The sequence below is a fragment of the Nelumbo lutea genome, chromosome 8 (assembly GCF_056320005.1).
Source record: "Nelumbo lutea isolate HS-2025 chromosome 8, American lotus-T2T, whole genome shotgun sequence".
NCBI lineage: Eukaryota > Viridiplantae > Streptophyta > Magnoliopsida > Proteales > Nelumbonaceae > Nelumbo > Nelumbo lutea.
In genome coordinates this window covers 55195322-55222849 of record NC_142691.1, presented here as the reverse complement: position 1 = coordinate 55222849, position 27528 = coordinate 55195322, and the positions used below count along the sequence as shown (strand labels likewise).

Below are 27528 nucleotides of genomic sequence, written 5' to 3'. Positions count from 1 at the left end.
AGACTCCTATTCTTGTGAACCAAATGGGGCCTTAATGTTTTTTATGGTAATTTCGTTGGGATGAGGTTTATGTTAAGGTTTTTAAAATCGAACTAGACAATGAATCGATTAGGGGATCTAGTTCCTGGGTTGAATGGTCCGACCATTCTAATCGAACAAATGACCTGTTTAGGCAAAAAATAAAAAAATAAAAAAATTTAAAAAAATTGCCAAAATCATTGGATGGTTCAACCACCTGGGTCAACGGTTTACTGACCAAACCAACAGTTTTTGACAAAATAACTGATCTGGGTAAAACAGAATCCGGTTTTACCGGTTCGACCGCCCGGTCCGGTCTGATTTTGAAAACCATGATTTATGTATAATCCTTCTTGTTAATTTCAATTCTGCAATAAATTATGCTAGATTATAACCCCGTTTGCTTCGCAGGAATAAGGGTCCGGAATCGCCAGATGTTTGGTTGGGGGAATCGGAATCCAATTCCCATTCCGGAAGTAGCAATCTCTATTTGAGGAATGGCCAATCCCGACTCACGTCGCAGGAATCGGAATCCCATTCTCGCATTTTAAAATAACAAAATGAAAATGACATACGAGCCCTCAAACCCTTCTCACTGCCCGATTCCAAAATTTCCGACTTTCTAACCCTCTCCCTCATCTCTCGTCACTCTCTCCTTGCAGCTGAAGTTTGAAGAACGAATTTGGACTGAAGCTCTGGCAACGGCAAGGTAAGTCACTGTCAACTGTCGATTTTTCTCTCTCTCTTCTCATTTTCTTCTTCTTCTTCATCTTCTTCTTCCTCTCCTTCTCTATCTCACACTCATTTTCATTCCTCCCGTCTTTCTATTGCAGACCCGACCATACCACGGTGAGGTGTGTTTTCTTCAGTTTTCGTTCTGGCAAAGGAATCTCTTATTTCCATTGCTGCTAGTCTTTTATCCTAAGTTGATGAAAAAGCCCTTAGATTTGATTTTAATCAATGATGATAAATATTATATTTGGTTGAAATTGAATCAACGTACGTATTATATTTAATTTGTTGGTTGTTGGATTTGAAATCTTCTCCATTTGTACTTTCTATCTGAAAAAGGAGTGCTATTAGTTCGAAGTTGAAGAAGCTCTACCATTGATGAACAGTTTTTAGAGTTTCATGTGAAACAAAAGTCAGAAATCAAAAGCTGGTACAACTGGAAAGAGATTGATAGTTTGATAGTTATTGGTGGAGATTGACAGTTTGTTAATTATTGGGTAGATTACTTTACCCCTGAATATTTTGTTGCTTTTTGATAAATAAAATCATCTTCCATTATTTCAAAGATTATGAAAATCCCCTTAGAGGTGCGAAACAGCAAATACATAAACTACAACAGAGATTACGCGAATGTTGATGCTAAACAAGAGTTAGAGTTATGCTCAGAACAATAGCTGATCTCCCAACCCACTGTACTGTTATAGACATATTCCTTGTCAGCCATTTGAATTTCTTTAACTCATTTTTGTAGCCCCAAGTGACATTCTTTGGATTATTTAACCAATCCACCACTGTCTTAGAATCCCCTTCAATCAGAAGTTGCTCTATGTCCACATCTTTTGCAAGAAGTATTCCTTGTATTGCAGCTAACAACTCTGCACGGATAGAGTTCCCAACACCTAAAGGGCCAGAGTAGAGTAAGACAACCTCTCCAGCCTCATTCCTTAGTACACCTCCCATCCCAGAGGGACTCGGGTTACCCTGGCTACTCCTGTCAAAATTCAGCTTCAAAGAACCAAGAGGAGGGGGGACCTAGCTAGTCAATACCCTTACCTTGGAGGAGGAACAGCTTGCTACCAACATCCAATCCTTCCAACAATCAGTAAAAGAGAAATGGTTAAACAATTCTAGAGTCTTTAACCAATGTATTGACCTGTGCATAATGCAGTCCTTTAAGGCTTGACTACTCATTCTTTTTTACTGGAAGGTCCTAGTATTCTTTTCTTCCCATACTGTCCATAACAATGCTGCTTGCGTGCACCTCCACATTTTCCTTCCTCTTTTATGGGGCTAAGAGAAAACAAAAGGGTTAAAGATTGTGTTTACTTCTGCTGGCATATCCCAACTACACCCAAACAAAGAAGAGTAGACAAACACTCAAATTTCTCACCCCTTAACCCTCTATGGAAACCAAAATCCCAAGACAACGCTGACAAATTTAAAATTGACGTAAGGAATTTTGAGATCACTTCTTTTTTATACAAAGAAATAGAGTACAAGGATGGAGAAAAGGTCTTTTAGAGGGAGATCTCCAGCCCAAATGTCCTCCTAAAACCGAATAGAATTACCAAAACAAGCATCATACCTAACACAACTAAGGAACTCGGAAGAATTTTGTGAATTGCTTTCCATGGTGTAGCTAGGTTAGCGCCAGTATCCCAACCACTCTCTGATCATCCATGAATACTCTTCACCACTTGGTGCCAGAGTCTATCTCGCTCCAAAGGCCATCTCCATAACCACTTCCCTAACAATGTTGAGTTATTTTTAAGCACATTCCCAAGCCCTAATCCTCCTTTCTCTTTTTTTCTACCCCCAACCCCCCAACTAATTAAGTGGTATTTTTTACTTTCTCCTGGTTCCCAAAGAAAATCTCTCATCAATTTTTTCAATTTCTTTGCTTTCCTAGACGGTATCCTAAAGACAGAGAGGTAAGTCATTCAATTGAGGTTGACTGTGTTATGTCTGAGAATAGGATCTCATCACGGGTCGGTCCACGGGGAAAACAGTCCCTTGTTCCTCCTTTTTCTTGAGGAACCTATTTTGGCGCCATAATGGTGATTCGTTTAAGAGATCACCAACTCTTTTCACTCTTTTCTTGACTGAAATTTTCGATGCCTTTATTGAATAATATCAGCTCCTTAAATAGGAGATTACAAGAGATAAGAGTCCTACTTTTAGGAAGACTCCTTGCTAATTAGGAAGACTCCTTGCTAATTAGGAAGACTCCCTACTAATCTATCCTATTGAACTGATAAGATAAGATAAGACTACCTTAATCTATCCTACTGAACTGATAAGATAAGAACTGTATCTAGCTTGAATTAGATAAGATGAGAATCAGCAAATCTTGCTCCCTTTACTGCTGCTGCCAGCGGTGATATGTCTTCCCAATAAAAGTGTCCACATCAGACTGTTATCAAATGGCCCTTGAGTAAATGGACTACATTCAAGACAGAAAGACAATCATCCAACTATAGAATCCCTATTTTTCTTTTAGGAAAATATTTTCAAATATTTTTTGCAATTCTAATGAAATATTAGAAAGATGGTTGGGATATTTCATATTGCCTCCTAGTAAAAATGGGAGATTTACCAAATCTCATTGGTATTGTAAATCATACTGATTGGAACTAAGATCTGCTATCTCTGTATCTCATTTCCTTGCATGAGCAGTTGCTATGAGAAAGACACCCCATTGGAGCTCTTAGGTACAAGCTTAGTACTGTTTTCCTGTATTCTTGTTTGGGCATTTTCCCTTGCTTTGTAAGCATTGACATTTAGATAGCTTCTGCTTTGGATCACACTAGTATCATGTTCAGCTTTCAATAAAATCTAGTTCTTGAGTAAAATATTTAAATAAGTAAATGATCCAAGAAAAGACCAACTTAGTTCTTGCTTTGTAAGCTTTTGATCTTTAATAAAATCTAGTTATTGACTAAAATATTAAAAAAAAGTGAATGATCTAAGAAAAGACCAACCTGAATTAGTGAAACTGCCAGCTCCTTTTTGCCTTTTGGGAATTCAGATTTCAATACACAATGACCTAAAGATTTTTTTTTTTTTTTTTTTTCGTAAAAGGTAAGGTATTTTATTAATCAAATAACAGTACAAAGGAGCCTAGGCCAGTAAAGGCTGCCTAGAGCCAAAGAATTATACCACATCAAGTGCCTTGTTTGCTCAAGTAGAATTCCTTGAAAATGTCCTGTCTCACGATGAAGGATAAAAGAGATGGTGATTGAACACAAAGTAGCTTAATTGCTAAAGAAGAACTCCTAAACCATTTTCACCTACCTGGTGTACGTTCAGTTCATGTGGAAGCTGTACATCCATTGGTGGATATGTTGGCCAATACCTGTACACAGTTACCAGACCAAAATTACAAATTTTTAGGAAACTGAACTTGCATAGCAGTGTTAACTTGCACTCTTTAATGTGTTATACCAAGTTTACAAATACTAAATTGGAGAAAGCAAGACCTACCCAGTTGTTAAGACATGGACACTCATTTCGGCACCTGAAGAGAGTTTTGTCCTAGCTTGGGATGACTGCTTGAATGATTCATTTATCTCTTTTGATAATTCAATATCCTGCAAATGCATAGGACCATGTTATATTCAGTGGGAATCCATACAGATGATACAGAACTAGCTGCAAAATACCATTAAGATCTAGCAAGAATTCTTGTCATCATCAATTAATTGCATCATGGAACTGATCACAGAATCTAGGGAAATTACCTAAAGGTTATTTTTGAAAAATATATTTCTTATAGGGTGAAGTCCTCTCAATTTTTTCCACCAAGGGATAAATAGTTCTGCATCATTGATTTACTGTTCAATGCTGCTTTCTTCTTTGTACTCCATCCATTTAATTATTTTGTTCAACTACATCACTGTTCAATGCTGCTTCTATGCGTTGGACTTAGCACAAACATTGACAACATTATTCCAAACCCAAGACCAAAGAAATTATGATAGTAAATTCTGTAAAGAAGCCAAGCTTCATGAATTTCCATCTTTATTTATAAACAAAACAGTTGTGAATAGAAATAGAGTGGACCATTTCCATATTAATTAGGCCACTTATGGAGGTTGGCTGAACCAGATCTGATTTTCATGAAGGTTTGGTAGGGAAGATATAGAGAGTGAATATTTCCATACTATGTAGTGGCATGGAGTGGGTCACTTGATCATGTACTTGGCAGGGAGTGGGTACTTGATTGTGTACTTGCCAATACTTCTGCAGTTTTTACAATTTTCTGGTATTTTCATGTACTAGTAATTAAGCACATGCATTGCACGTGAGAAATTTTTCTTCATATTAATTACTTGAATTTTAGATATATCATAGTTAAGATGGAAATTGAAAATTAAAAAAAGTAACAATATGATTAAAAATAAACTTAAATATTTATTATTCAATTATGACATCATGCATTTTTTTGAAAAGTTGGATAATTGACTCACCATCTAGATAAGAAATAGCATTGTTTTTGGATTAGTTTTAAATTAGGGAAAATTATAGTCGGAGCCGACTGTACATTTAAAATTTGGTTACAAGTTGGTCCATAAACCAACAAAACTCTAACAAACGACTCTACATTTCAAGTTATAAAAATTCTCGCCATGTCACTAGAGGGTTATGTGGCTATTGCCAACATGGGACTCTTAATCGATATTGGACACAATAAAAAACTTATACTGAAATTGCCCTTTAGGGGTGATTGGAAAATAAAAAAGGGTTTTTAGTTTCTCTCTCTCTTTCAATCTCCCTCACACTCTTTCACTCACAACCATCTTTATCTGCTCAACGACTATGCGATTTGAAAATAAATAAAAATGGTTTTTGGTTTCTACATTTATGTTCTCTATATCAATTTCTCTCATTCTCTATCTCTACCTATTGTTCTCCCTCAGTCTTTCTCATTCTCTTTCTTGGTCAATCTCTCCTCCCTTAATTTCTATCGTTCTCCCTCAGTTTTTCTCCCTCTCCCTCTCTCATTTTTTTTATTTTCTTATTTTCTTACACACTTATATGGTATTAATAAGATCGTATAAAAGAACATGAGACCAACTTGGTATGGTTAAAAAATTAATACACAAATTTGATAAAATTCACAAGAAACTCTTGGCTATGAAATTTACACCAATTGGAGAACAATAGAGATTGAGGGAGAAGGAGATTTTGACCGAGAGGGAGAGTGAAGGAGAAGAATGAAAAAGATTGAGGGAAAACAATAGAGAGAGAGAGAGAGAGAGAGAGAGAGAGAGAGTTTTTGATTTGGCTACAGACCATAGCAGAGAGAGTGGGAGAGACAGAGGGAGTGGGAGATTGAGAGATGACTATGAGAGTGAGAGAGAAGGGAGGGAGATCGAGAGATAGAGGGAGTGGGAGAGAAACTGAAAACCTATTTTTGATATAGGTTTTCTGCTGTGTCCAATATGGAATAAGAGTCCCATGTTGGCAACAGTTACATAAGCCTTTGATAAAATGGCGGGGATTTTTATAATTTGAAATGTAGAGCCGGTTAGCAGAGTTTGGTTGGTTTCTAGACCAACTTGCAACCTAATTTTAAATGTACAACCGACTTTGACTATAATTTTTCCCTTTAAATTATATATTTCATTTACACTATATAAAATGTTTTTACTTATCACACTTAATTTTTGTTTGTCTTTGGTATCATTTTACTCAAACCACTAACCCACCATCTAAAAATAAAAATTGTTTGATTTTTAGGTTGACATTAAATTTTGTATTACATTTCCATCATTGATAAAATTATTTCTTATGTAAAAAACTTACTTTTGTTCAGTATAATGAATGTACAATATTAGAGATTTACCCAATATTTTATTTTTTATAAATATATAACATTAGATATGTACTCAAAATTTTCTCTTATCTTTTTTTATTTTTATTTTTGTGATTCTTTGTATTTTCTATTATTAAAAATTTTTTTATTTGACTATGACATCATTTAATTTCTAGGTAGATTTTGAAATTGGCTTTCCATTTTCATCATTAATAAAAATACTTCTTACAATTCATAGTTATTTATTTTTAATTTTTTATTATTTAATTATGACATTATTTATTAATCCATTTGACCCCAAATGGTCAAATTGCTTGCTCACCACCGTGAGGGAAGAAAATGGTTTTGTTTTCAAATTACTTTTCAAAATATTTATTTTTATACTATTAAAATTAATATTGTGGATTTAATCCGAAGAATTTAATGATGAGAAAAATATATTTTAAATATAGGATTTAATGAGAGAGAATAAGAAAATATTTTTATTTTCAATTGGTTTGAAATTTTAAATTCCATTTTCATCATTAATAAAAACATTTCTTATTTAACATACTTATTTTTGTTTAATATGTATGTTAAAAATGTTCTCATTTTTTTAATTTTATCTATTTTTTAATTTTATTATTTAATCGTTGCAGCATGGATTAACCCATTTGACCCAAAATGATTTAATTAATTTCTTACCTCCACTTAGATGAAAACGCTATTTTTGCTAGGTAGATTTTAAAGGTATAAGCTTTTATGTTATTGGAATTATTAATTTATTAAGTATGGATTTAATTAATAGAACTTAATGATGAGAAGAAATAAAAAATGACTTAAATATATTATCCAATAAACATGAATGCAAGTTAATAACTTAAATATTGGATTTAATGAGAGAGAATTGAATGCATTGAATATCTTTAAATTACCTCTTTTCAACTCATTTAATATGAAGAACCAATTACCCTATTTGCCCTCATTTTTTATCATTAAATTTAAATATAGAGGGGTAAATATTGTCCTTAGAAAATTCCAGAAATATTCTTGAGGCCATTCGTACCTTTTAAAGTAGTATAGATTTTCTGCATTTTATTTTTGTAATTTCTGAAAATTTCTGATTTTTCTGCAATTTCTGCAAAGTTTTCTGGTATTTCATGCATTTTCTGAATTTTCTGCAATTTTGTTTTTTGTAATTTCTGCATTTTCTTGCAAAACTTCTGCAATTTTGTTATTTCTGCATTTTCTGGTATTTTCTGCAAAATTTCTGCAATTTCTGCAAAATTTTTTTTTGGTATTTTCATGCATTGTCTGCACTTTTATTTTTATTAGGGGCAAAATTGGAAATCATGGCTGATTCTGATTCCAGACTCTTCATGAACCAAACAGCATAAATTGGAATCCAATTCCAATTCCTATTCCTGTCTGAACCAAACAGGTAGGGGGAATAAGCCATTCCGATTCCAATTTCAAGGGATTCCAATTCCAATCCCGTTACATGTATTAATTTTAACTAGTTCGTCGTTGATTTCTATAGTATATGTTTGCTCCTAAGGGTTTGCTAAATTTTCATAATTTCAGTTATTTTACTACAAGAAAGGGAAAGATTTCAGTGATTGCAGGCAATGACGACTCGGATTGCTCCTGGTGTTGGAGCAAACCTACTGGGCCAACACTCAGCTGAGAGGAATCAAGATGCAACTGCTTATGTTGGAAATCTTGATCCACAGGTTTTACTTTCTGCCCTTCTTCACCATATTCTCCCTTAACTTTATTATTTTCCTTTCACCCTATAAGCATCTTTTTGATCAGCCTCTCCCTGTATATCTTTACTAATTTCTTTTGTGTGTGTGTGTGTTTGGTGGCAAACTGGACTTAACATGTACCCTTATTATTCCAATATGATACTTTTAATCAACTGAGCTAGGGATAGAGCATTAAATAACCATTTATTTCATTTTAGCTTCTCCAAATTTTTGTCTTCTTCTGGTTCTTTTTCCGATAGTGAAACTAGGATCCCACTAAAATAGAAAGAAAAGAGATAATACCACTAATTAAACTGTACCAATTTCCATTTATCTGTCACTCTAAAAAATATCGCTATCAATATGGATGAATACTTCTCCAAATGGTTTCTCCAACTCTCCTTTCTGAGCCTCGGTATGCTTCTCAAAAGCAACTCTGTCCAAATCTTTTGCTTACCTCTTTATATGGATTTTTATTATAACTTGTAAGTTGTAACTAAACTCTGCATGTCTTAAAATTCTCTACAATGATTTCATAATGGAAACCTTTCGTGTTGTGTTAAATCTATCCCACATTAGCCATCTTCTATAAAATTGGTTTTCTCTCTTATTGTCAGCTACCTAACTTTTTCCCTTTTCCTCCATTATTCCACTTTCTCATAACCAAACTTGTTGAAAATATTAGCTCTGTTATTTTCTGAGGTCAGGTCCTATTCCCTCATTATATCAATTTTAGAGATGACTTTTCAGACGGTCCTCTGTTTGTTTTTCCATCTTTTGAAGGTTGCCTTTCCACTTCTTAATCTATCACTTGGAGTTTCTTTGCTTTCACATTCGAGCCCTATCTCACCATTTCATAGTCCCTCCACCAACCAAGAAGCAAGTCTCTGAAGCCCTCAAAATAATCATTCTCTAATTGAACATGTTTTTCTCAATGAACTTGAGGTTGCCTTACCAGAACAAGTGGAGTGTAATTGATGCAGACGTTCATGCCCTAAGAAGCATCATATAATTTTAGAAGGAGAAGACAAGTGGGCCTACATTTGAACTCACTAATAGGCTTCCAATGGCCGCTTTGGTTAGTGGGTTTATAATGGCTAGTTTTATTAAATGCTCTAATAACTAGTTTTTCATTTAATACTTCAACAACTAGTTTTTCATTTAATGCTCCAATAGTTAGTTTTTGTTCTCTATATAAAGCCTTGTAAGCTCAAGCTAGAGGCATCATGTTATTCCCTTTGTTTTGAAAACCCTAAAGGTTTTCTTCGAGAGTTGAGGAAGTTCTCACTTGGGTGAGTGAGTCCCCAATCTTGTTGCCTCATATTGTAAGCCATCTCATATTAATGGAGTTCCGTCAAATTTCTTTCTTCTTTTTTCTATTTCTTTGAGCATTTTTTTATCAGAAACGGTAATTTCTTTGAGAAAATTTCTTCCATATTCTCTTCATATTTGAGATGCATCAGTAATTCCAATGTAGGCATTGGCAGAGATTCTCGAGAAGTTGCTAGGAAATGCTCCTCCTAATAGGAAAAAAAAATAAAAAACCTAGAATAGGGTCTCGTTGATTATTTGTCCAAGTATACATCCACCAATTCAAGCCAAATAATCACCTCAAGAAATCCCCACATTCCACTTGCAATTCTAGTTTCACGTTCCTTCTCCTAAGCAAATTTGATAATATTGGAATCTCTACCAATACCTCTTAGTAGCTTTAGTACTCTTGACAGTGTAGCCGGCCAGAGATAGGTGAAAGAGGAGAGAAGAGAAGAGAAGAGAAGAGAAGAGAAGAGAGGAGAAGAGAGGAGAAAAGAGAGGGTTTGCAATGCAATAGTATTGGCGGCGCCAGTGTTTATTTAATATATATAGGGCGACAGAAAATAACAAGGGAAAAGACCCTTGTGCCCCTAAGTACAATAACAGACATAACAGAAATAAAAAACACTTTAATTTGGACAGATAGGCCCTAACAACTGCAACTAAGTTATTCTAACATTATTCCAACACTCCCCCTCAAGTTGGAGCATAGATGTCAATCATGCCCAACTTGTCACACAAATCTTTGTGCCACACATGATGAAGACCTTTGGTGAAGATATCTGCAAGTTGCTCTTCCGAGTTGACATATGGTGTGCACACTTCTCCACTTTCAAGTTTCTCTCTGATAAAATGCTTGTCCACTTCAATGTGTTTCGTCCTATCATGCAGAACTGGATTAGCAGCAATATTGATGGCTGCTTTATTGTCACAGTAGAGTGAAGTAGGATTGTTTACCGCAAAACCCAGTTCACCTAACAAATTTCTTATCCACATGATTTCCGCAACCCCATGAGCCATCGCTCTATACTTTGCTTCAGCATTGGATCTAGCCACCACACTTTATTTTTTGCTTCTCCATGTGACAAGGTTTCCTCCTACAAAGGCACAATAACCACTGGTGGACTTCCGGTCATTGACTGCTCCTGCCCAATCTGCATCAGTATATACTTCCACTTTTAAGTGACTGTGTTTCTGGAACAACAAACCAGCTCCAGGAAACTTCTTGAGATATCTCAAGATCCTCTCTACAACCTCAAAGTGAGTTATCATCGGGCTGTGCATGAATTGACTAAGGACACCCACTGCATAGGCAATATCAGGCCTGGTCATAGACAAATACAGAAGTCTCCCCACGAGTCTCTGGAACATCTTTACATCTTTCAAAAACTCTCCCTGACTGTCTCCCAGATGGTGATTAGGTTCAATAGGTGAATCAGATGGTTTTACCCCCAACTTGCCTGTATCTTCTAGTAGATCTAGTACATACTTCCGTTGGGAAATAAAGATGCCCTTGTGAGAGCGGGGAACTTCAATTCCAAGGAAGTATCGTAAGGGGCCTAGATCCTTCACCTCAAATTTAGTGGCTAAGAATTTTTTTAGTCTCTAGATTTCAGCCTCCCAATCTCCTGTGATCATTATGTCATCCACATACACAATAAGAGCTGCAATTTTACCTTCACCTCTTTTTACAAACAAGGTATGATCTGACTGGCATTGTTTGAATCCCATTTGTTGGACTGCTGCATGGAACTTACTAAACCAAGCCCAAGGCGATTGTTTCAATCCATATAGGGACTTTTTCAACTTGCACACCTTTTGTTCATTGCCTCTGGCACAGAACCCTGGGGGTTGGGTTATGTACACTTCCTCTTCCAAGTCACCATTTAGGAAGGCATTCTTGATGTCCAATTGGTGAAGATCCCAATCAAGATTTGCTGCCAAGGAAAGGAGAATCCGGATGGAGTTCATCTTTGCTACAGGGGCAAAAGTCTCTGCATAGTCCACTCCATATACCTGTGTGAAGCCTTCTTGCTACCAGTCTAGCCTTGTACCTTTCAACAGTTCCATCAGCTTTGTGTTTCACTGTGAACACCCACTTGCACCCCACTGGTTCCTTCCCTTCAGGAAGATCTACCAACTCCCACGTACCATTTTTATGTAAGGCATCGATTTCTTCCTTCATTGCATCTGTCCATTCAGGTTTTGACAAAGCTTCTGCCACGGTCTTAGGGATGGGAAAACTATCCACAGAGGAGAGGAAGGCACGATACGAGGGTGAAACATGCTCATAGGACACAAAGTTAGAGATAAGATGATTAGTGGTACAAGATCTAACACCCTTTCTCTTAGCAATAGGAATATTAAGATCATTGGGGACATGTGAATCAACATTTAAAGGAGCAATGGGAGCAAGTGTACCTGGCTGATGAGACGGATCTGCCTCGAGTGAATCCGATGATGTTGGTTGCATAGTGTCCGGCTCCACGACTTTTGAACTCTACTGGCTCTTATGACGACGATGGAAAATCCGGAATGGAGGAGGATCTGGTAAAGGAGGTAGTTGAATCTGAGTCGTCGCCTGTTTCTCCTCAACCCTACTCTCCCCTTGAGGAGAAACCGAGAAGAACGGTTGACTCTCAAAGAATGAGACATCAATGGAAACATAGTACTTGCGGGCAATGGGATCATAGCAATGATACTCCTTTTGAGATGAGGGGTAACAAGAAAAACACAAGGAATAGCCCGAGGGTCAAGTTTACCACGAGTAGGTGAGAGGTTGTGGACAAAACAACGACACCCAAAAACACGCATCGGAATGGTGGACAGCGGGGCTGTTGGGAACAGGAGCTGATGTGGGGCCTTATACTCTAGTAGGCGAGAGGGCATGCGATCGATGATATATGTCGCACACAATACTGCATCCATCCAGAACTGTTTTGGCACATTCATATGAATCAGCAAGCCACGAGCAACTTCGAGTAGATGACGATTTTTTCGTTCAGCCACACCATTTTGCTGGGGTGTCCTGGCACAAGAGCTTCGCTGAAGTGACCCACTCGAATTAAAGAACTTCGTGAGATCACTATGGAAATATTCCTTTGCATTGTCCGACTGGAAAATATGAATTTCCGTTTGGAACTGAGTGAACACCATGCGTTGGAAATCTTTCACAATTTGTGGCACTTCATCTCGAGACCGCATAGGATAAACCCAAGTGTATCGAGAATAATCATCAATCAGCGTAACAAAATACTTATAGCCAGTCGCAGTAGGTAGATTAACAGGGCCCCAAACATCAGAATAAACAATATGAAAGGGAAATTCAGATCTTTTATTTCTTAAAGGTAAAGAGCTTCTACGATGCTTACTCAATTGACAAGTTTGACACTGTAACTGACTCTGATAAGGACTCAAACAACTTTGGGAACATAACTTTTAACGACTCAAAAGAAAGATGACCTAAACGACTATGCCATAAATAGGCCTGACTCTCACTCGACGAACTTGTGGACTCAGTCGCCACTAGACCAGCATTATTCTCCAACACGTAGAGACCATCCACCATGCTTCCTCTACCAATCGTCTTGCCCGAGGTCAAATCTTGAAACACACATGAAGACGGAAAAAAGGTGACTGAGCAGTTCAAAGAGTGAGTAATACTACTAATGGACAACAAATTAATAGGTAATTTCGGAACATGCAGGACATTTGGAAGAGTAAGGCCAAGTGGGAGAGATATGGTGCCTCGGCCAGCTATGGTAGAAAAAGAACCATCAGCCAGTCTTACCTTATCTCTCCCAGAGAGAAGGTTATATGTCTGTAACAAATTTGACTTACCGGTCATGTGATTTGAGGCTCCGGAGTCAATAATCCAAGGTGAAACATTAGTATGAGATGACACATGGAAGGCTGTGGCATTACCTGATGTAGACGCAAATGAGGTAGGAGTAGGCCCAAAATCCACCTGGCGGAGAGTCCTACCATACAATTCCAAATGTTCACGGAAGGAATTGATAATATCTTCCTTAGGGTCAGAACCGAGATGTCTCTCCTGATTTACGGAAGGACTAGTCTCTGTCGATGCCAGATTAGCTGAGTTATACCTTCTTTGATTCTGCTGGCCTGGTTTCTTGCCCTGATCTGGTGTTGACTTCTTACCCAAATCTTGTGCCCATTTAGGTTTTCCATGGAGATCCCAGCATGTATCTTTAGTGTGTCGTGTCTTCTGGCAGTGAGTGCACCAAAGCTTGCTTTTATCTTCTGTTTTTTTCTGAGTGTCACCCCTTTTAAAACCACCTCCGACATTTGTATCTGAATTTCCCCGGACTGCTAGGGCAACTGACTCCCCTTCTACACCATTCATCACACTTCTTTTGCTTTCTTCTGACTGCACCAAGGCATACACCTCTTGAACTGATGGCAAGTCTTTACTACCCAAGATCTGTACCCTGATGAACTCATATGACTGATTCAGCCCTAGGAGAAAGGCAAACACGTGTTGCTGTGATACAAGTGACTTATAGGCTTTTGCATCTTCATCACACTTCCAATTCACGTTCTACTGGTGATCAAGTTCTTTCCATATTGATGTCAAATCAGAATAGTACATCGAATGACTCCTCTCCCCCTGCTTGCAAGTAGAAGATTCAGCTTGTAGTTGATATATCTTGGCATAGTGTCTTTGTTCTGAATAAGTGGACTTCGCTTGTTCCCATATCTCACAAGCAGTTTCAGCCCACATAAAGGTCTTCCTTACTTGTGGCAGCATTGAAACCAAGAGCCAAGACATCACCATACTGTTCTCTTGGTCCCACCTATCATGCCCAGCACTTCCATACTTCGGTTCCTTTACTCTCCCATTGATGTATCCTATTTGCCCCCTAGCAGTGATGTTGAGTTTTATCCCCCTAGACCACTCAAGGTAATTCAGACCATCAAAGGGAATGAAAGCCATGGGAAAGCTCATATCCATTCCCCCACTCACTCCATTGTGGCTCCCTGAGATTTCTGAAGTAGCAGAATTCTCAATCAACATGGTCAAGCAGTTACTCAGTCCCACACACCGGATTTAGGACCCCTCCTTACTCCACAAAGCAATGCTCCACTCTGTTCACACCCACACACTAGGGTTTACCAACCAGATTGTGCACAAACCGTACCAAATTCTGGACAAAACTGAGGTAATATTCGTCAGTTTCAGACCTGCCTATCAGAATTCTAGAATGGCTAACAGCCACTAATCAGCAGGAGAGATCCTTCTTGCTTATGGTCAAGTCAAACCATTGAGAAGACAGGTCAGCATTGACCTACAGGTGTCTTAACACATCAACAGGATTACACGATCCAAGACAACTAGGGTTACACATGTTTGATAGCATTCAGCCGCCCCAGATTCATAGGGTTTTCACTCGGGCCATGATCAAGGAGAGTAAAGAGGAGAAAATTAGAGGGAGAACTGTACCAGTCGTAGCTATTCTGTAGTCCAGAATCAGATTTCCTTTCTGCTAGTCTGTTCGACCTATTCTTTGGGTTGATCGATCTTCTCTTGACAGTAGGGTTGATCGGTCTGCTCTCTTTTAATCAGTATTCCTGCTCTGATACCATCTTGACAGTGTAGCCGGCCAGAGATAGGTGAAAGAGGAGAGAAGAGGAGAGAAGAGAAGAGAAGAGAGGAGAAAAGAGAGGGTTTGCAATGTAACAGTACTGGCGGTGCCAGTGTTTATTTAATATATATAGGGCGACAGAAAATAACAAGGGAAAAGACCCTTGTGCCCCTGAGTACAATAACAGACATAACAGAAATAAAAAACGAAATAAAAAACACTTTAATTTGGACAAACAGGCCCTAACAACTGCAACTAGGTTATTCTAACATTATTCCAACAAGTACCATCCTCATTTAGACTGTAGACTAGGGGTGTCAAGCTAGGCCTAGCACCTACAAGGGGTTTCTTGTAGGTCTAGGTCTGGCCTACATCCCAGGACTGAAATTTAGGTCCAAGCCATCCACATGTGCCCAATCAGGACACCTGTGGTTTTTTCAGGGTATAGTAAGATTTATGGGCTGGATGGTTGGGGCTAGGAATGATCTTCCCTACTTCAGAAACTTAATAAAAGTTTAATTCTTTGACGAGAATTCACCCATCTATTGGACATAGTGAGCTTTGATTAGTGCCACAAGATAAGGGCTTCTCCTGCCATCTCAATTGCAGGCTTGAATGCCCAGTGTAGTACTCTAGCTGCCTATCTCCCCATGTTGTTCTGGCAATGTGACCATCAATCTGTTGAAGTTTAGTCCCTTACAACATAAGTGCATCTGCATTCGATTTCTTCAGAGAATCATAGGCATGCCCAGGCTCCTTCCAGAGCTAGGGTGCTAACATCGCATGAGGTTATTGACATTAAGTAATAACCTCTTGAAGTGAATTTATTAAAATCTTCTTACCAAAAAGAATCTTCTTCAACTAATAAAGGAGTCAAACGGAAACCATCCTAAGACCACTATGATCCAATACAAGATACAAGGGTGTAAGTTGTTTAAGTTAAAACCTCATATGTCCCAATATTGAGACTCGTCAGGATAATAGAATATTAAAGATTTGCTGAAATTTGATTTTGTTTACAGGTTGAAACTATGGGCTATGAGTGTGATTATTAAGTAATGAATCCTCATTGATTATCATCAGCCCATGCTAAGAGTTTGCTAATTAGTGGGTTAAACATTCTATATTGTTTAAATTTTTATCAGCTAGATCTTTCACCCTCACTTACACTTAGATTTTAGAATTTTGGCTGATAGTTACTGATATAAATCTTCCTCTATATGTTGACAAAGGAATTCTTATTTTCCAATATAGAATTTGCTTCTTTAGCTTATTCATTGTTTAGGACCTTTCCTAGATTCATCAGTCACATGAAGGTTTGCCCCCTCTATATTGTGTTGGTCACTTCTAGGAGGCCCTCATTATTCCTGGTTGAGGGAGATTCTGCAAAAAATATAATTTTATATTTTTTACTCCTTGATCCCTAATATAATTATACTTTTATTTTACAGTCAACAAAAAAAAGTAGTCCTCAATGGTTATTACAAAATGCTGGTCCAGTTATATGGGGTTTTAGGAGGGGTGGACTGGATATGGATGGGTTGCAACCTGGGTTGCTTGGGTTTAGATTTGTTAAATTTTTAATGGCCTAGTAATGCAGGAGCTGAAGAATCAAATTTGGATTTTTTTTTGAAATTTTCTGTATTTTTGTATATTTGGACAGTATGGTTATTTTTGTCATTTTAACTAGTCCCATGTGGGCCTGGGCTATAACATCTTGTTCCTCTAGTTAGTAGGTCTTGTCTTTCAATTTTCGATTTATTTGCATTAGTAGATATAAAGTTATTGTATTTCTTGATGCGTGACAAGGAGTGGCATTTTTGTAATTACGGTGAACAGTTTTCCGGGGCACACAAGATACTCTATAAATAGATGTATTCTCTTCTTTTTGGAGCTAATGAATGAATGAAGATTTCTTTAGAGCTCTCTTGGAAGTTTACTGTATGGAGTAATTCCTACAAACCCTAGAGTGATCCTAGGACCCTTTGGAGTAATTCCTTGGATTTTCTCTCTCTTTTCTCTTTTTTTGATAGGAAATGGTAACTTTCATTGATGATTTAAAAAAATTACAGATTTACCACCCACAAAATGGATGGAATATCAAGACAAAATCTTACAACAAGCCCAAAACATTATTTCGCTTGGAGTCTCCTTCCACTTCTAATTGCTGCATTCCCCATTGTTTCGCTTGTCCCAATCCTTGAAGTAAGGCCATTACTTTTGCCCTTAAGGAATCTCCCATCCCAATTGGGCCTGAGTAAAGGGCCAAGACTTTTCCTTCCTAATTTCTGAACACACCCCAACTCCCGACTGACCTGGATTACCCAAGGAGCTTCCATCAAAGTTTAACTTCACCTTGAATTGAGGCGGTGGTACCCAACTTTCTTGTACCGCAGGGGAGGAGGGAGAGGATATGGTTATGGCAGTCCAATTTCTAATTAAGTCAGCTAAGGAGAAGTCCTTGAAGAGATGTTGTACTTTTAGCCAATGCATAACCTTGATGGTCATAACCTCAACAAGTGCTTCCTTGGATTTTTCTTGCTTTAGGAAGATCTTATTGTTTCTGTCCTCCCAAATTGACCAAAAGATGGCTGCTCTTGTTATTCTCCACATTACCTTGCCTCTTTTCCTTGGTTTTTGGAAGAAGATAGAGTTAAAAAGGTTCAGCACACCCAAGGGGGGATTCCATTTGTAACCAAACAAAGAAGAGAACCAATCCCACAAATAAGAAGCAAAAGGACAAGAAATCAAAAGATGAGTTGCCGTCTCACCATTTCCTAAGCAAAGGCAATAGACATGTGGCGAAAGGCACCAATCTGGCTTGTTTTGTTGAAATACATCCATGGTATTGATCTTTTGAAGAGCCACTTCATAGCAAAAATCCCTAACCTTTAGTGGCACAGGGGAATACCAAACTAAACTTCTTTAGCAGGAAAAGAGATGGACATAATAGAAGGCATTGAAAAAAGATGAACAAGAGAAAGTCCCTAAAGAAGACTCTTTCCAAATTCTACTATCTGGGTAGGAAAGATCTAGGAAAACTGAACGCAACACACTGAACAACTCATCTACAAAAGCCAATTCTGAATACCTCAATCATCTTCTCAAACCCAAATCCCAAGTCCCTTTAGACACATGAAGTGAGGAGATGGTTTTGAATTTATTTAGGGAAAGAGAATACATTATTGGGAATCTATTCTTAAGGGGGGTGTTCCCAAGGAAAAGGTCCTCCCAAAACAAGATTTTTTTTACCTGAGCATACATCAAATCTGATGAAAGGCTGAAAGGAAGGCAAGACTCTAGCAATTGCTTTCTAAGGGGAGAAATGAAAAGCCCTAGGGTCGATGCCAACATCCCATCCATTAGCTGTCATCCCGTGAATACTTTCCACCACCAAGTGCCACAAACTGTCTTTCTCTAAGGAAATCTCCACAACCACTTACCTAAGAAAGCTACATTTCTTAATCTAGTATTATCAATGCCTAGACCCCCGACTTCCTTTTTCTTAGAAACTACTTCCCACTTCACTAAATGGTCCTTTTTTGAGTCACCCGATTCCCACAGAAAGTCTCTCATGAGTTTTTCTAGCTTATTGGCAACCTTGACAGGAAGCTTAAAGGTAGACAAAAAATACACCGGAAGGTTGGCCAGGGTGGACTTGATTAAAGTGATTCTACCCCCTAGTGAGATATAATTTCTCTTCCACCTTGCTAGCTTCTTAGTGAATCTTTCCAAAACTGGGTGCCAAAAGCTTTCTGTTCTAGGATTTCCCCCAGGGGCAGACCTAAATATACTAGAGGCCAACCACTTACCTCGCAGCCTAAAGCCTTAGCCATGCACCTCATCTTCTCGTAAATTCACCCCCGCTACACAACTCTTATTCCAATTCACTTTCAGATTGGAGACTCTCTTTTCTCTTTCTCCACCCCTCTCCTCTCCTCTCCTCTCTCTCTCTCTCTCTCTCTCTCTTTCTCTTCCTCTCTCTTTCTGTCTTGTGATAGTTTGTTCCAGCCCCACTGCATCACCTAGCCATAAGCCTGATGTACTGTAAAATCTTCAACTTGGGTACCCAAGTTGCATCCCTAGATATGGACTTAACATCCAGCATTTTGTGTATGAAATGACCTTTCTCAGATTTGAATCCATGTTCTCATACTTGTCAGGCCAGGATTTATCACCACACCGAGCAATTGCTTATTTAGTCTTGTTGCTTTTACAGCTTTCAGGTTTTTGTGTTCCAACTGATTTACATCTTCTACATTGTACCTGTTGTATTTTTTGTGCCTATTGTTAATACAAATCTTCTTGATTGTTACTGTTTCAAATAAAAAGTTTGACTCATGTCCTAAGTTTTCTCTTTTTACAGGTTACCGAGGAGTTGCTATGGGAGCTGTTTGTCCAAGCAGGTCCTGTTGGTAGGTTCCAGCTTTCCATTATCCTAAAGTCCTCTTATTTTGTGCTTTTCAGAAAAAAAGGTTCACTTGTTTTAGAGATTGTAACATCATGAATACATGGAAATATACCATTGTGTTGATGCGCTCATTAAACTTTATTTTAGGTTGGCATGGTAGGATATTGGCCCAGACTGATAATGCACCATTAGGGGTGCAACTTGGGCAGGCCCAACCTGAGGCTGGACCGATCCAGTCCAGAATTTTATATGGGCTGGGCCCAAAAGTTTAGACTTTTTAATTTTTCTGACTGGGCTCGGGCCTAGTGTTGATGTGCTCATTTAACTTTATTTTAGGTTGGCATGGTATAAGGATATTGGCACAGATTGATAATGCAGCACCATCAATCAAGTCAAGCCAATAGATGTGCCCAAGTTGCTACACATATTTCTCATATACACAAATCATATATGATTTGATAGAATTGCAGTTTTTATTTATTTTTTCTAGAATGAATAACAGAAATGACTTTTTATTAATTTTAATATACAAAAGAAAATACATCTTTCAGTTCTCCCACAAAGCCAACCTGACGCAGCGTGGAAGCAATAAACCGGGCTGGCTATGCAAGCACCGGGCGAACCAAGTTTCTAGCGAAGCAAGAAAGAAAGAAAATCTCTTGAGGAGAGAGAAAAGGTGGCGAGAATTGAAGAGGAAATCTGAAGTGTAATGTGTTATTAACTGGAAAATAGCAGTATTTATAATACATTTGGAAATTGTAAAAGAACTAGGAAAGAAAATTAAATTTGTAGTTGATCTAAACATCTCAATCTTGTAGATAGGTTCGAACTCTTCTGGGCTTGATCTCCACCGTCTGATCTCCCTGGATCTTATCCATGCATGAGTTATCCTAATCTTGGTATGAATCTTGGGTTATCTTGAACTCTTGGCTTCTTGGATGATCTTGAATTCTTGAATTCTTGGTGGTTCTTGAATTATCTTGGACTCTTGAATTCTTGATGTATCTTGAATTCCTGAATTATCTTGGATTCTTTGAGTTCTTTGGCTTATCTTGAATTCTTCCCATGAGCTGTCGCCCATATGATGAGATGGGCCTCCCTGATGAGATGGGAGGCCCATCTCATTTGCTATTGAATCAGCCAGTTCATTTGCTATTTGGCTATTGAATCAGCCTAGATTCAAAACAACTCTTCTCTAGATTCCCCTATTTGGCTATTGAATCAGCCAGTTCATTTGCTGATCTGTTAATCCGTCTGAAGGAGGCCTCTACCTCTGATGGAACCTAGTTTCAATCTTCAAGAGATAAAAGTAGTAAGTATGCAGCCAATTATTATTTTTTGATGAATGAATGGTATTTTATTAAATAAAGATAGAAAAAGTACAAGCATGAAGCACCCTAAGAGGAAGCACCCTAAGATTGCAGTTACAAATTAGGCAAAAACAGAGAATCCCTTGAAGCCCCTTGTTTAGCTAAAGAATCTGCCAAAGCATTTGCTGATCTACTAACCCATTGAAAGCTAACTGACATGGTGCTCATAAGCCATTTGACTTTTTAGTGATGTCTCTATCCCCAAACAACAGTTTCTGGGTCTGACATCCATTCCATTATCACCTTAGAGTCTCCTTCAACCATCAAATTAGTCACTCCAAGTTGGTTGGAAATCTGTAGTCCTTGTACCACAGCTAATGCCTCCCCTTAATATGCAGTCAATTATTAGAATGCATAGAAATATACTTTTGTAAGTTTACCATCACAAAATTTGGCTTCTTAAGCTTTTTGTACATCCAAAGTACTAGCATTTTGGACCCTATCCTGGTCAAGACTTTTGCTTTATCCAAGATGTCAATCTGGCCCAACACCAGTTCCAAGCTTTAAGGGATAAAAGTAGCAATATTTATTCAATGATTTGTAGTTTCTAGAACCTTACTGTGCAATCATTTATTAAATGCATATGCACAAAAATCTACTTTTGTAAGTTTACCATCACAAAATTTTGCTTCTTAAACTTTAGTATATCCAAAAAACCAACATTTTGGGTCCCATCCTGGAGAAGATTTTTACCCCTATTCAGGTCATCATTCAGGCCCTATGCCAGTCTCAAGCTTCAAGGGAGGGATAAAAGTAATAATATGCATCAGTGGTTAGTATTTTTTAGAAGTTTATGATAACTTATTTTTTATATTCATACATTTGCAAAGAAATATACTTTTGTTGGATTACCATCACAAAATTGGCTTCTTAAACTTTCATATATCCTAAACACCATCATTTTAGAGAGTTTATGCGGAATGGTCACCACCAAGTGTTGGGTGGAAGAAATTGAATTTCGATGCTAGTTGTGTGGGCAATTCAGGCCCTTTGGGTATTGGAGGGTAATTAGGGATGAGGGACCATGATTACTTTGATTGTTGTATTACTTCCTTGTGTATTTCTTGGGACCTTGACTTCAGGAAAGACGTAAGGGACCATGATTACTTTGATGTTTTGGATTCTCTTGACCTGTTGGGACAAGTGCTTTTAAACTAGGGTTTTGAATTATCCAAAGATTTCCTTGTTTTATGATTCTCTTTTTAGCAATTTGGTTTGATTCAAAACTCCTTTTTTTGGTAAGGGTACAAACTGGGTGGGTTGGGCTGTGATTTAGCTTAGCCCCGGTAATGCAACAAAAAGTATAAAACCAATTGAAAACAACAACAAGAAGCATTAAAATCTTGAGGTGAGACAGTGTAGTGAAGCTAAAATCAGGAACACCCGACTTTTAGGGCTGAAATCACCTCTTTATTGGACAGTATAAGCATAGTTTTCAAGGTGCCAAGGTGAGGCTAGGTGATAGGCGCCTTGTCGTCTAGGCGATGGATTTTTTTTTTTAAAGTAAAAACTTGTATCCCAGGGTAGTTCTCTAGGTTCCACAATCATATTTCCTTAATAAATATCCATAATTTTCATAAAAAAGTATAAACTTCATGTTTTAAAGTATAGAAAATCAACATATTCCAACATATTCATGAGAAGAAAAAGAAAGAAAAGAAGAAAATGTGTTGATTGGACAATACTTTAAGTTCTTCATTACTTATTGGTTCAAGTTTTGAAGTTTTTGAGTGTTCAATACAGCATTTTGCAATGTTTGTGTTGATTAAACCCTAACAAATAAGAAAATAATAAAAAGAAACAAGTATATAAACATACAAAATGAATATTTTAGTTTAAAAGTGTCTATTTTTAAAAGCTATTAAGAATATAAAAGTTTTTTTATAACATGCTATAGAAAACATCTTGGCGATCAGGCGAGGTGAGCTTCCAAGGGTGCCCACCTGGGCGTTGCCTTGACAACTTTGAGTATAAGTCTTTAGGGTTTCAAAATAGTAAAAAGATCCTTCTACAAACATGATTTGAGGCTGATATAGCTGCCTCCAAGCAAGGTAATGCCCTAACATAGTTTGATAGAAATACCCCCACTTAAGTGACTCACACGAATCAACTTAAAAATAATAGACTAGGACATTAACAAGCAACTATAAAGTCCACAAGTTACCAAGGATCAAAATCTCGATACGATACGCCTCATATCGGGCATATCGTATCGTATCATTGGGGTCTCGTTATACATAGGTGTTTTGGGAACCCCTTTTGTTAATAAAAATACACTTAAATATGGCCCTAAAACCAGGTTTTGAACAAAAACAAAAAAAAATATAAACACGCATGTTTAAAGTACCAATATGCCTCTGTCGATACGCATGGGCGTATTGATATTTTGAACCATTAAGTTACATAACTCAAGAAAATAAGAAAGCAATGCTGAATAGCTAACTTGACCCCCCTAGGAACCCATCGCTAGCGGGGTTACATGTGGTAGATTGTTATTTTTGGCTTAAGATGCACAAGGATGTGAAATGGGTGGTGAAAACGTGTAGGGTTTGCCAACTAGCAAAGGGAACTATTCAAAACACCGGGCTGTATACACCTTTGCTAGTTCCAAATTCACCATGTGTTCACTTAAGCATGGATTTTGTGCTTGGACTCCCTAAGACAACAAGAGGCCATGATTCAATTTTGGTGGTGGTGGATAGGTTCTCCAAGATGGTGCGTTTCATACCTTGCTCAAAGACAATTGATGCTACTCACATAGCTGAATTGTTCTTCAAAAGGTGGTGTGATTACATGGACTTCCTTCTCTAGTTGTCAAGGTGACGCCTAGTCAACAAGGCGCCCTTGGAGGCTCGCCTCGCCTAATTGCCAAGTAGTTTTCTATAACATGTTATAAAAAACTTATATTCTTAATTTTTAGGTTATAATTATAAAATAGACATTTTTAAACTGAAATATTGCTAAATGCTATATTGAACCCTCAAAGACTTCACAACCTGAACCAATAAGTAAGGAAGAACATAAAATGTTGTCCAATCAACACATTTTCTTCTTTTTCTTTACTAATTTTGTGTGTTTATATTACTAATTTCTTCTTCTTCTTCCACCTCATCTTTTCTTCTTTTCCTATAACAGAAATAGGGGTTCAACCTCTATATTTTTTGAATGTAGGTTGTCAAGACTGCTATTCAGTCTTGATCATTAAGAGATTTCAGGTTCGATGAGAAGAGAATGTGAAGAAGATGTAGAGGAAAGAGTGGTGGAAGAGCAATAGAACACAAAATTTTAGGAGAAGAACAGAATGTCAATATTTTGCCGCCGCCACTTTAAGTTAATATATATAGGTTATGCTAGTTACATGAAAGGACATATCTACCCTTGATGTTTACATCATAACTGCTAATAAATAACAAATAATATAAAACTGAAACTAGAGATAACAGAACAGAAAAATAACCACAGCTGTGACTAGCTACATTCTACCCTACGGACAGAGTGGGACCACAACTGTGGGGCCCACATCACTGTTCTCTACACTCCCCCTCAAGTTGGGAGTATATGTTCATCATTCCCAACTTGGATAGATCCGCCTCTAGCTTCTTTCTTGATATAGCTTTAGTAAGAATGTCTACTAGTTGCATACTGGATGTGATGTAAGGGAGGCATACTTCTTGAGATGAGACCCTCTCTCGCACAAAATGACGGTCAACTTCAATGTGTTTGGTTGTCATGCTGTACGGGATTATGTGCTATATTAATGGCGGCTTGATTATCACAGTACAACATCGGGGGTTTCTCATACTCAATACCCAACTCCTCAAGTAGAGATCTTAGCCATAGGATTTCAGCCACTCCATTGGCCATGGACCTGTATTCTGCTTCAGCACTGGATTGGGAGACAACACTTTGTTTCTTACTTCTCCAGGAGACAAGGTTTCCTCCCACAAGGGCACAATATCCTGAGGTAGACCTTCTGTCATCAACACTCCCAACCCAATCTGCATCAGTATAAACCTCCACCTTCATGTGATTGTTGTTCTTGAAAAGTATGCCCCTACCTGGGCATCTCTTCAAGTAAGCTAAGATTCTTTCTGCCGCAAGATGTGTGGTTCTAGGAGAATGCATGTACTGGCTGACAACACTAACAACATAGGTAATATCTGGCCGAGTGAGGCAGAGATATAGGAGCTTTCCTATCAGCTGCTGGAACACAACTTTGTCTTCCAGAAGCTCCCCACTCTCGGGACTAATCATGTGATTCTGTTCAATTGGTGTATCTGCAGGCTTGGCACCTAACTTTCCAGTTTCTGCCAACAGGTCTAGGACATATTTCCTCTGAGATATAAAGATCCCCTGTTTGGATCTAGCAACCTCAATACCCAAAAAATACCGAAGTACACCAAGGTCCTTTACCTCAAATTCTTGATGAAGAAGCTGTTTAAGAGACTCAATCTCATGGCTATCATTCCCTGTGACCACAATATCATCAACATATACTGCCAACAGTGTCAAAGAAGACTCCACCCTCTTGATGAATAGGGTATGATTTGACTGGGCCTGTACATATCCAAACTTCACAAATGCTAGTCTGAATCTATCGAACCAAGCCCTAGGTGATTGTTTCAAACCATACAAAGCCTTGTTGAGCCGGCAGACTTTCTTACCTACTTCTGCATCATAGAATCCAGGGGGCAAACACATGTAAACTTCTTCATGCAGATCTCCATTCAGAAAGGCATTTTTCACGTCCATTTGGTATAAAGGCCAGGTGCGACTTGCTGCAAGAGACAAGAGAACTCGAATAGTAGTCATCTTGACTATTGGTGCAAATGTCTCCAAGTAATCTATGCCATAAGTCTGTGTAAACCCTCTTGCAACTAGCCGGGCTTTGTACCTCTCAATAGATCCATCTGCATTATGCTTCACCGTAAATACCCATTTGCATCCAACTGGTTTCTTTCCTTTTGGCAAATCAACTACCTCCTAGGTGTTGTTCTTCAACAGAGCATCCATCTCAACTTGCACTGCATCTTTCCGTTCAGGGACGGATAGGGCTTCTTGCACTGTTCTTGGAATAGGGACATTGGAAATGGACCTAAAGTAGGACCTGTAGGTAAGAGATAGACGATCATAGGATAAAAAGTGGGAAATGTAGTGGGCTGTGGATGTGGTACAATGTCGTTTCCCTTTACGGACTGCAATTGGAAGGTCAAGATCATCTGTAGGGGAAGTCTCTGTGGGCTCTGGGACTTAAGTATCTGGACTTGGAGCTGCAGATGAGATTGGAGCTGGTCTGGACTGTTGATGATCAGGATCAACCTGCTTGCACCACCTGTGATAAACCCTCAACTCCTGATCCCGCTGACCACCCTCACCATTGCAGCTTTCCCTCAACTTCTGATCCCTCTGACCACCCTTAGCTTTCCCTCAGCTTTACCCAATGGAATAGGTAAAGGAATTGCCCCACCCTCACTGCTCTCCCCTTGAAGACAAGAACTCAAACCCCCACTCTCACTACTCTCCCGCTGAGGGGCAAGCCGAGGATAATAGGGTGTCCCCTCAAAGAAAGTGACATCCATGGAGACAAACTTCCTCCCGGAGACAGGTTCATAACATCAATAACCCTTTTGAGTTTGTGCATAACTAAGGAAGATGCATTTGGAGGCTTTGGGTTCGAACTTGGAGGGATAGGGTTCGAGAAGCTGAACAAAGCAAGTGCAACCGAATGTCTTAAGGGGAATAGAAAACAAGTCCTTACGTGGGTGTAGGAGTGAAAAAGGAGATCACATATCAAGGACCCTGGAAGGGGCCCGATTAATAAGGTATACCGCCGTGAGGATAGCATCCCCCCAGAAGCGAATATGGACATTGGAAGTAAACATGAGGCTTTTAGCCACTTCCAAAATGTGCCTATTCTTCCTCTTGGCAACTCCATTCTGCTGAGGTGTATGAGGGCAAGAGCTCTAGTGGATAACCCCATGATGAAGAAGATAAGATGTCAATGATTTGGCAAAGTATTCCTTTGCGTTATCAGATTGAAGAACTTTGATCTTGACATCAAATTGGGTTAGAATCATTTGGTGAAAATTTTGGGTCAGGGAAGGTACCTCATCTCATGAACGCATGAGATAAACCCAAGAAAAACGGGTATGGTCATCAACAAATAACAAAAAATATCTGTACCCACCCATGGAAGGGATATGATAAGGCCCCCAAACGTCAGTATGCACAACATCAAAAGAATTATCACTCTTTTTGTTACTCAATAAATAGGGCTTTCTACAATGCTTAGCAAACTCACAACTTTCACACTGTAGTTGAGACAACTCAATAGACTCAAATAAAGTAGGAAACAAACTCTGTAAAGATCGAAAAAACAAATGACCTAATCGGTTATGCCAAAGCATAACCGGACTCACACTCTGAGAAACAAAAGATAACTTCTCTACTGACTCTCCCTGACGGAACCGCTCCCCGAGCAGATAGATCCCATTCGTCTCACGGCCAGTCCCAAACACCTTTTGTATCTCCA

General features: G+C 38.3%; 1 protein-coding gene across 1 annotated transcript in view; it reads left to right on the top strand.

Annotated features, from left to right (window-relative positions):
• Positions 1-466: 466 nt before the first annotated feature.
• Positions 467-27528, top strand: part of EMB2444 (RNA-binding (RRM/RBD/RNP motifs) family protein) — a 63201-nt gene continuing 36139 nt past the window's right edge. The window contains exons 1-5 of the mRNA XM_088957809.1: positions 467-727; positions 852-872; positions 7883-7988; positions 8132-8280; positions 19582-19630. Coding sequence (XP_088813935.1) covers positions 8176-8280; positions 19582-19630 — 154 coding nt within the window. The 5' untranslated portion in view covers positions 467-727; positions 852-872; positions 7883-7988; positions 8132-8175. The remainder of the gene's footprint in view (positions 728-851; positions 873-7882; positions 7989-8131; positions 8281-19581; positions 19631-27528) is intronic.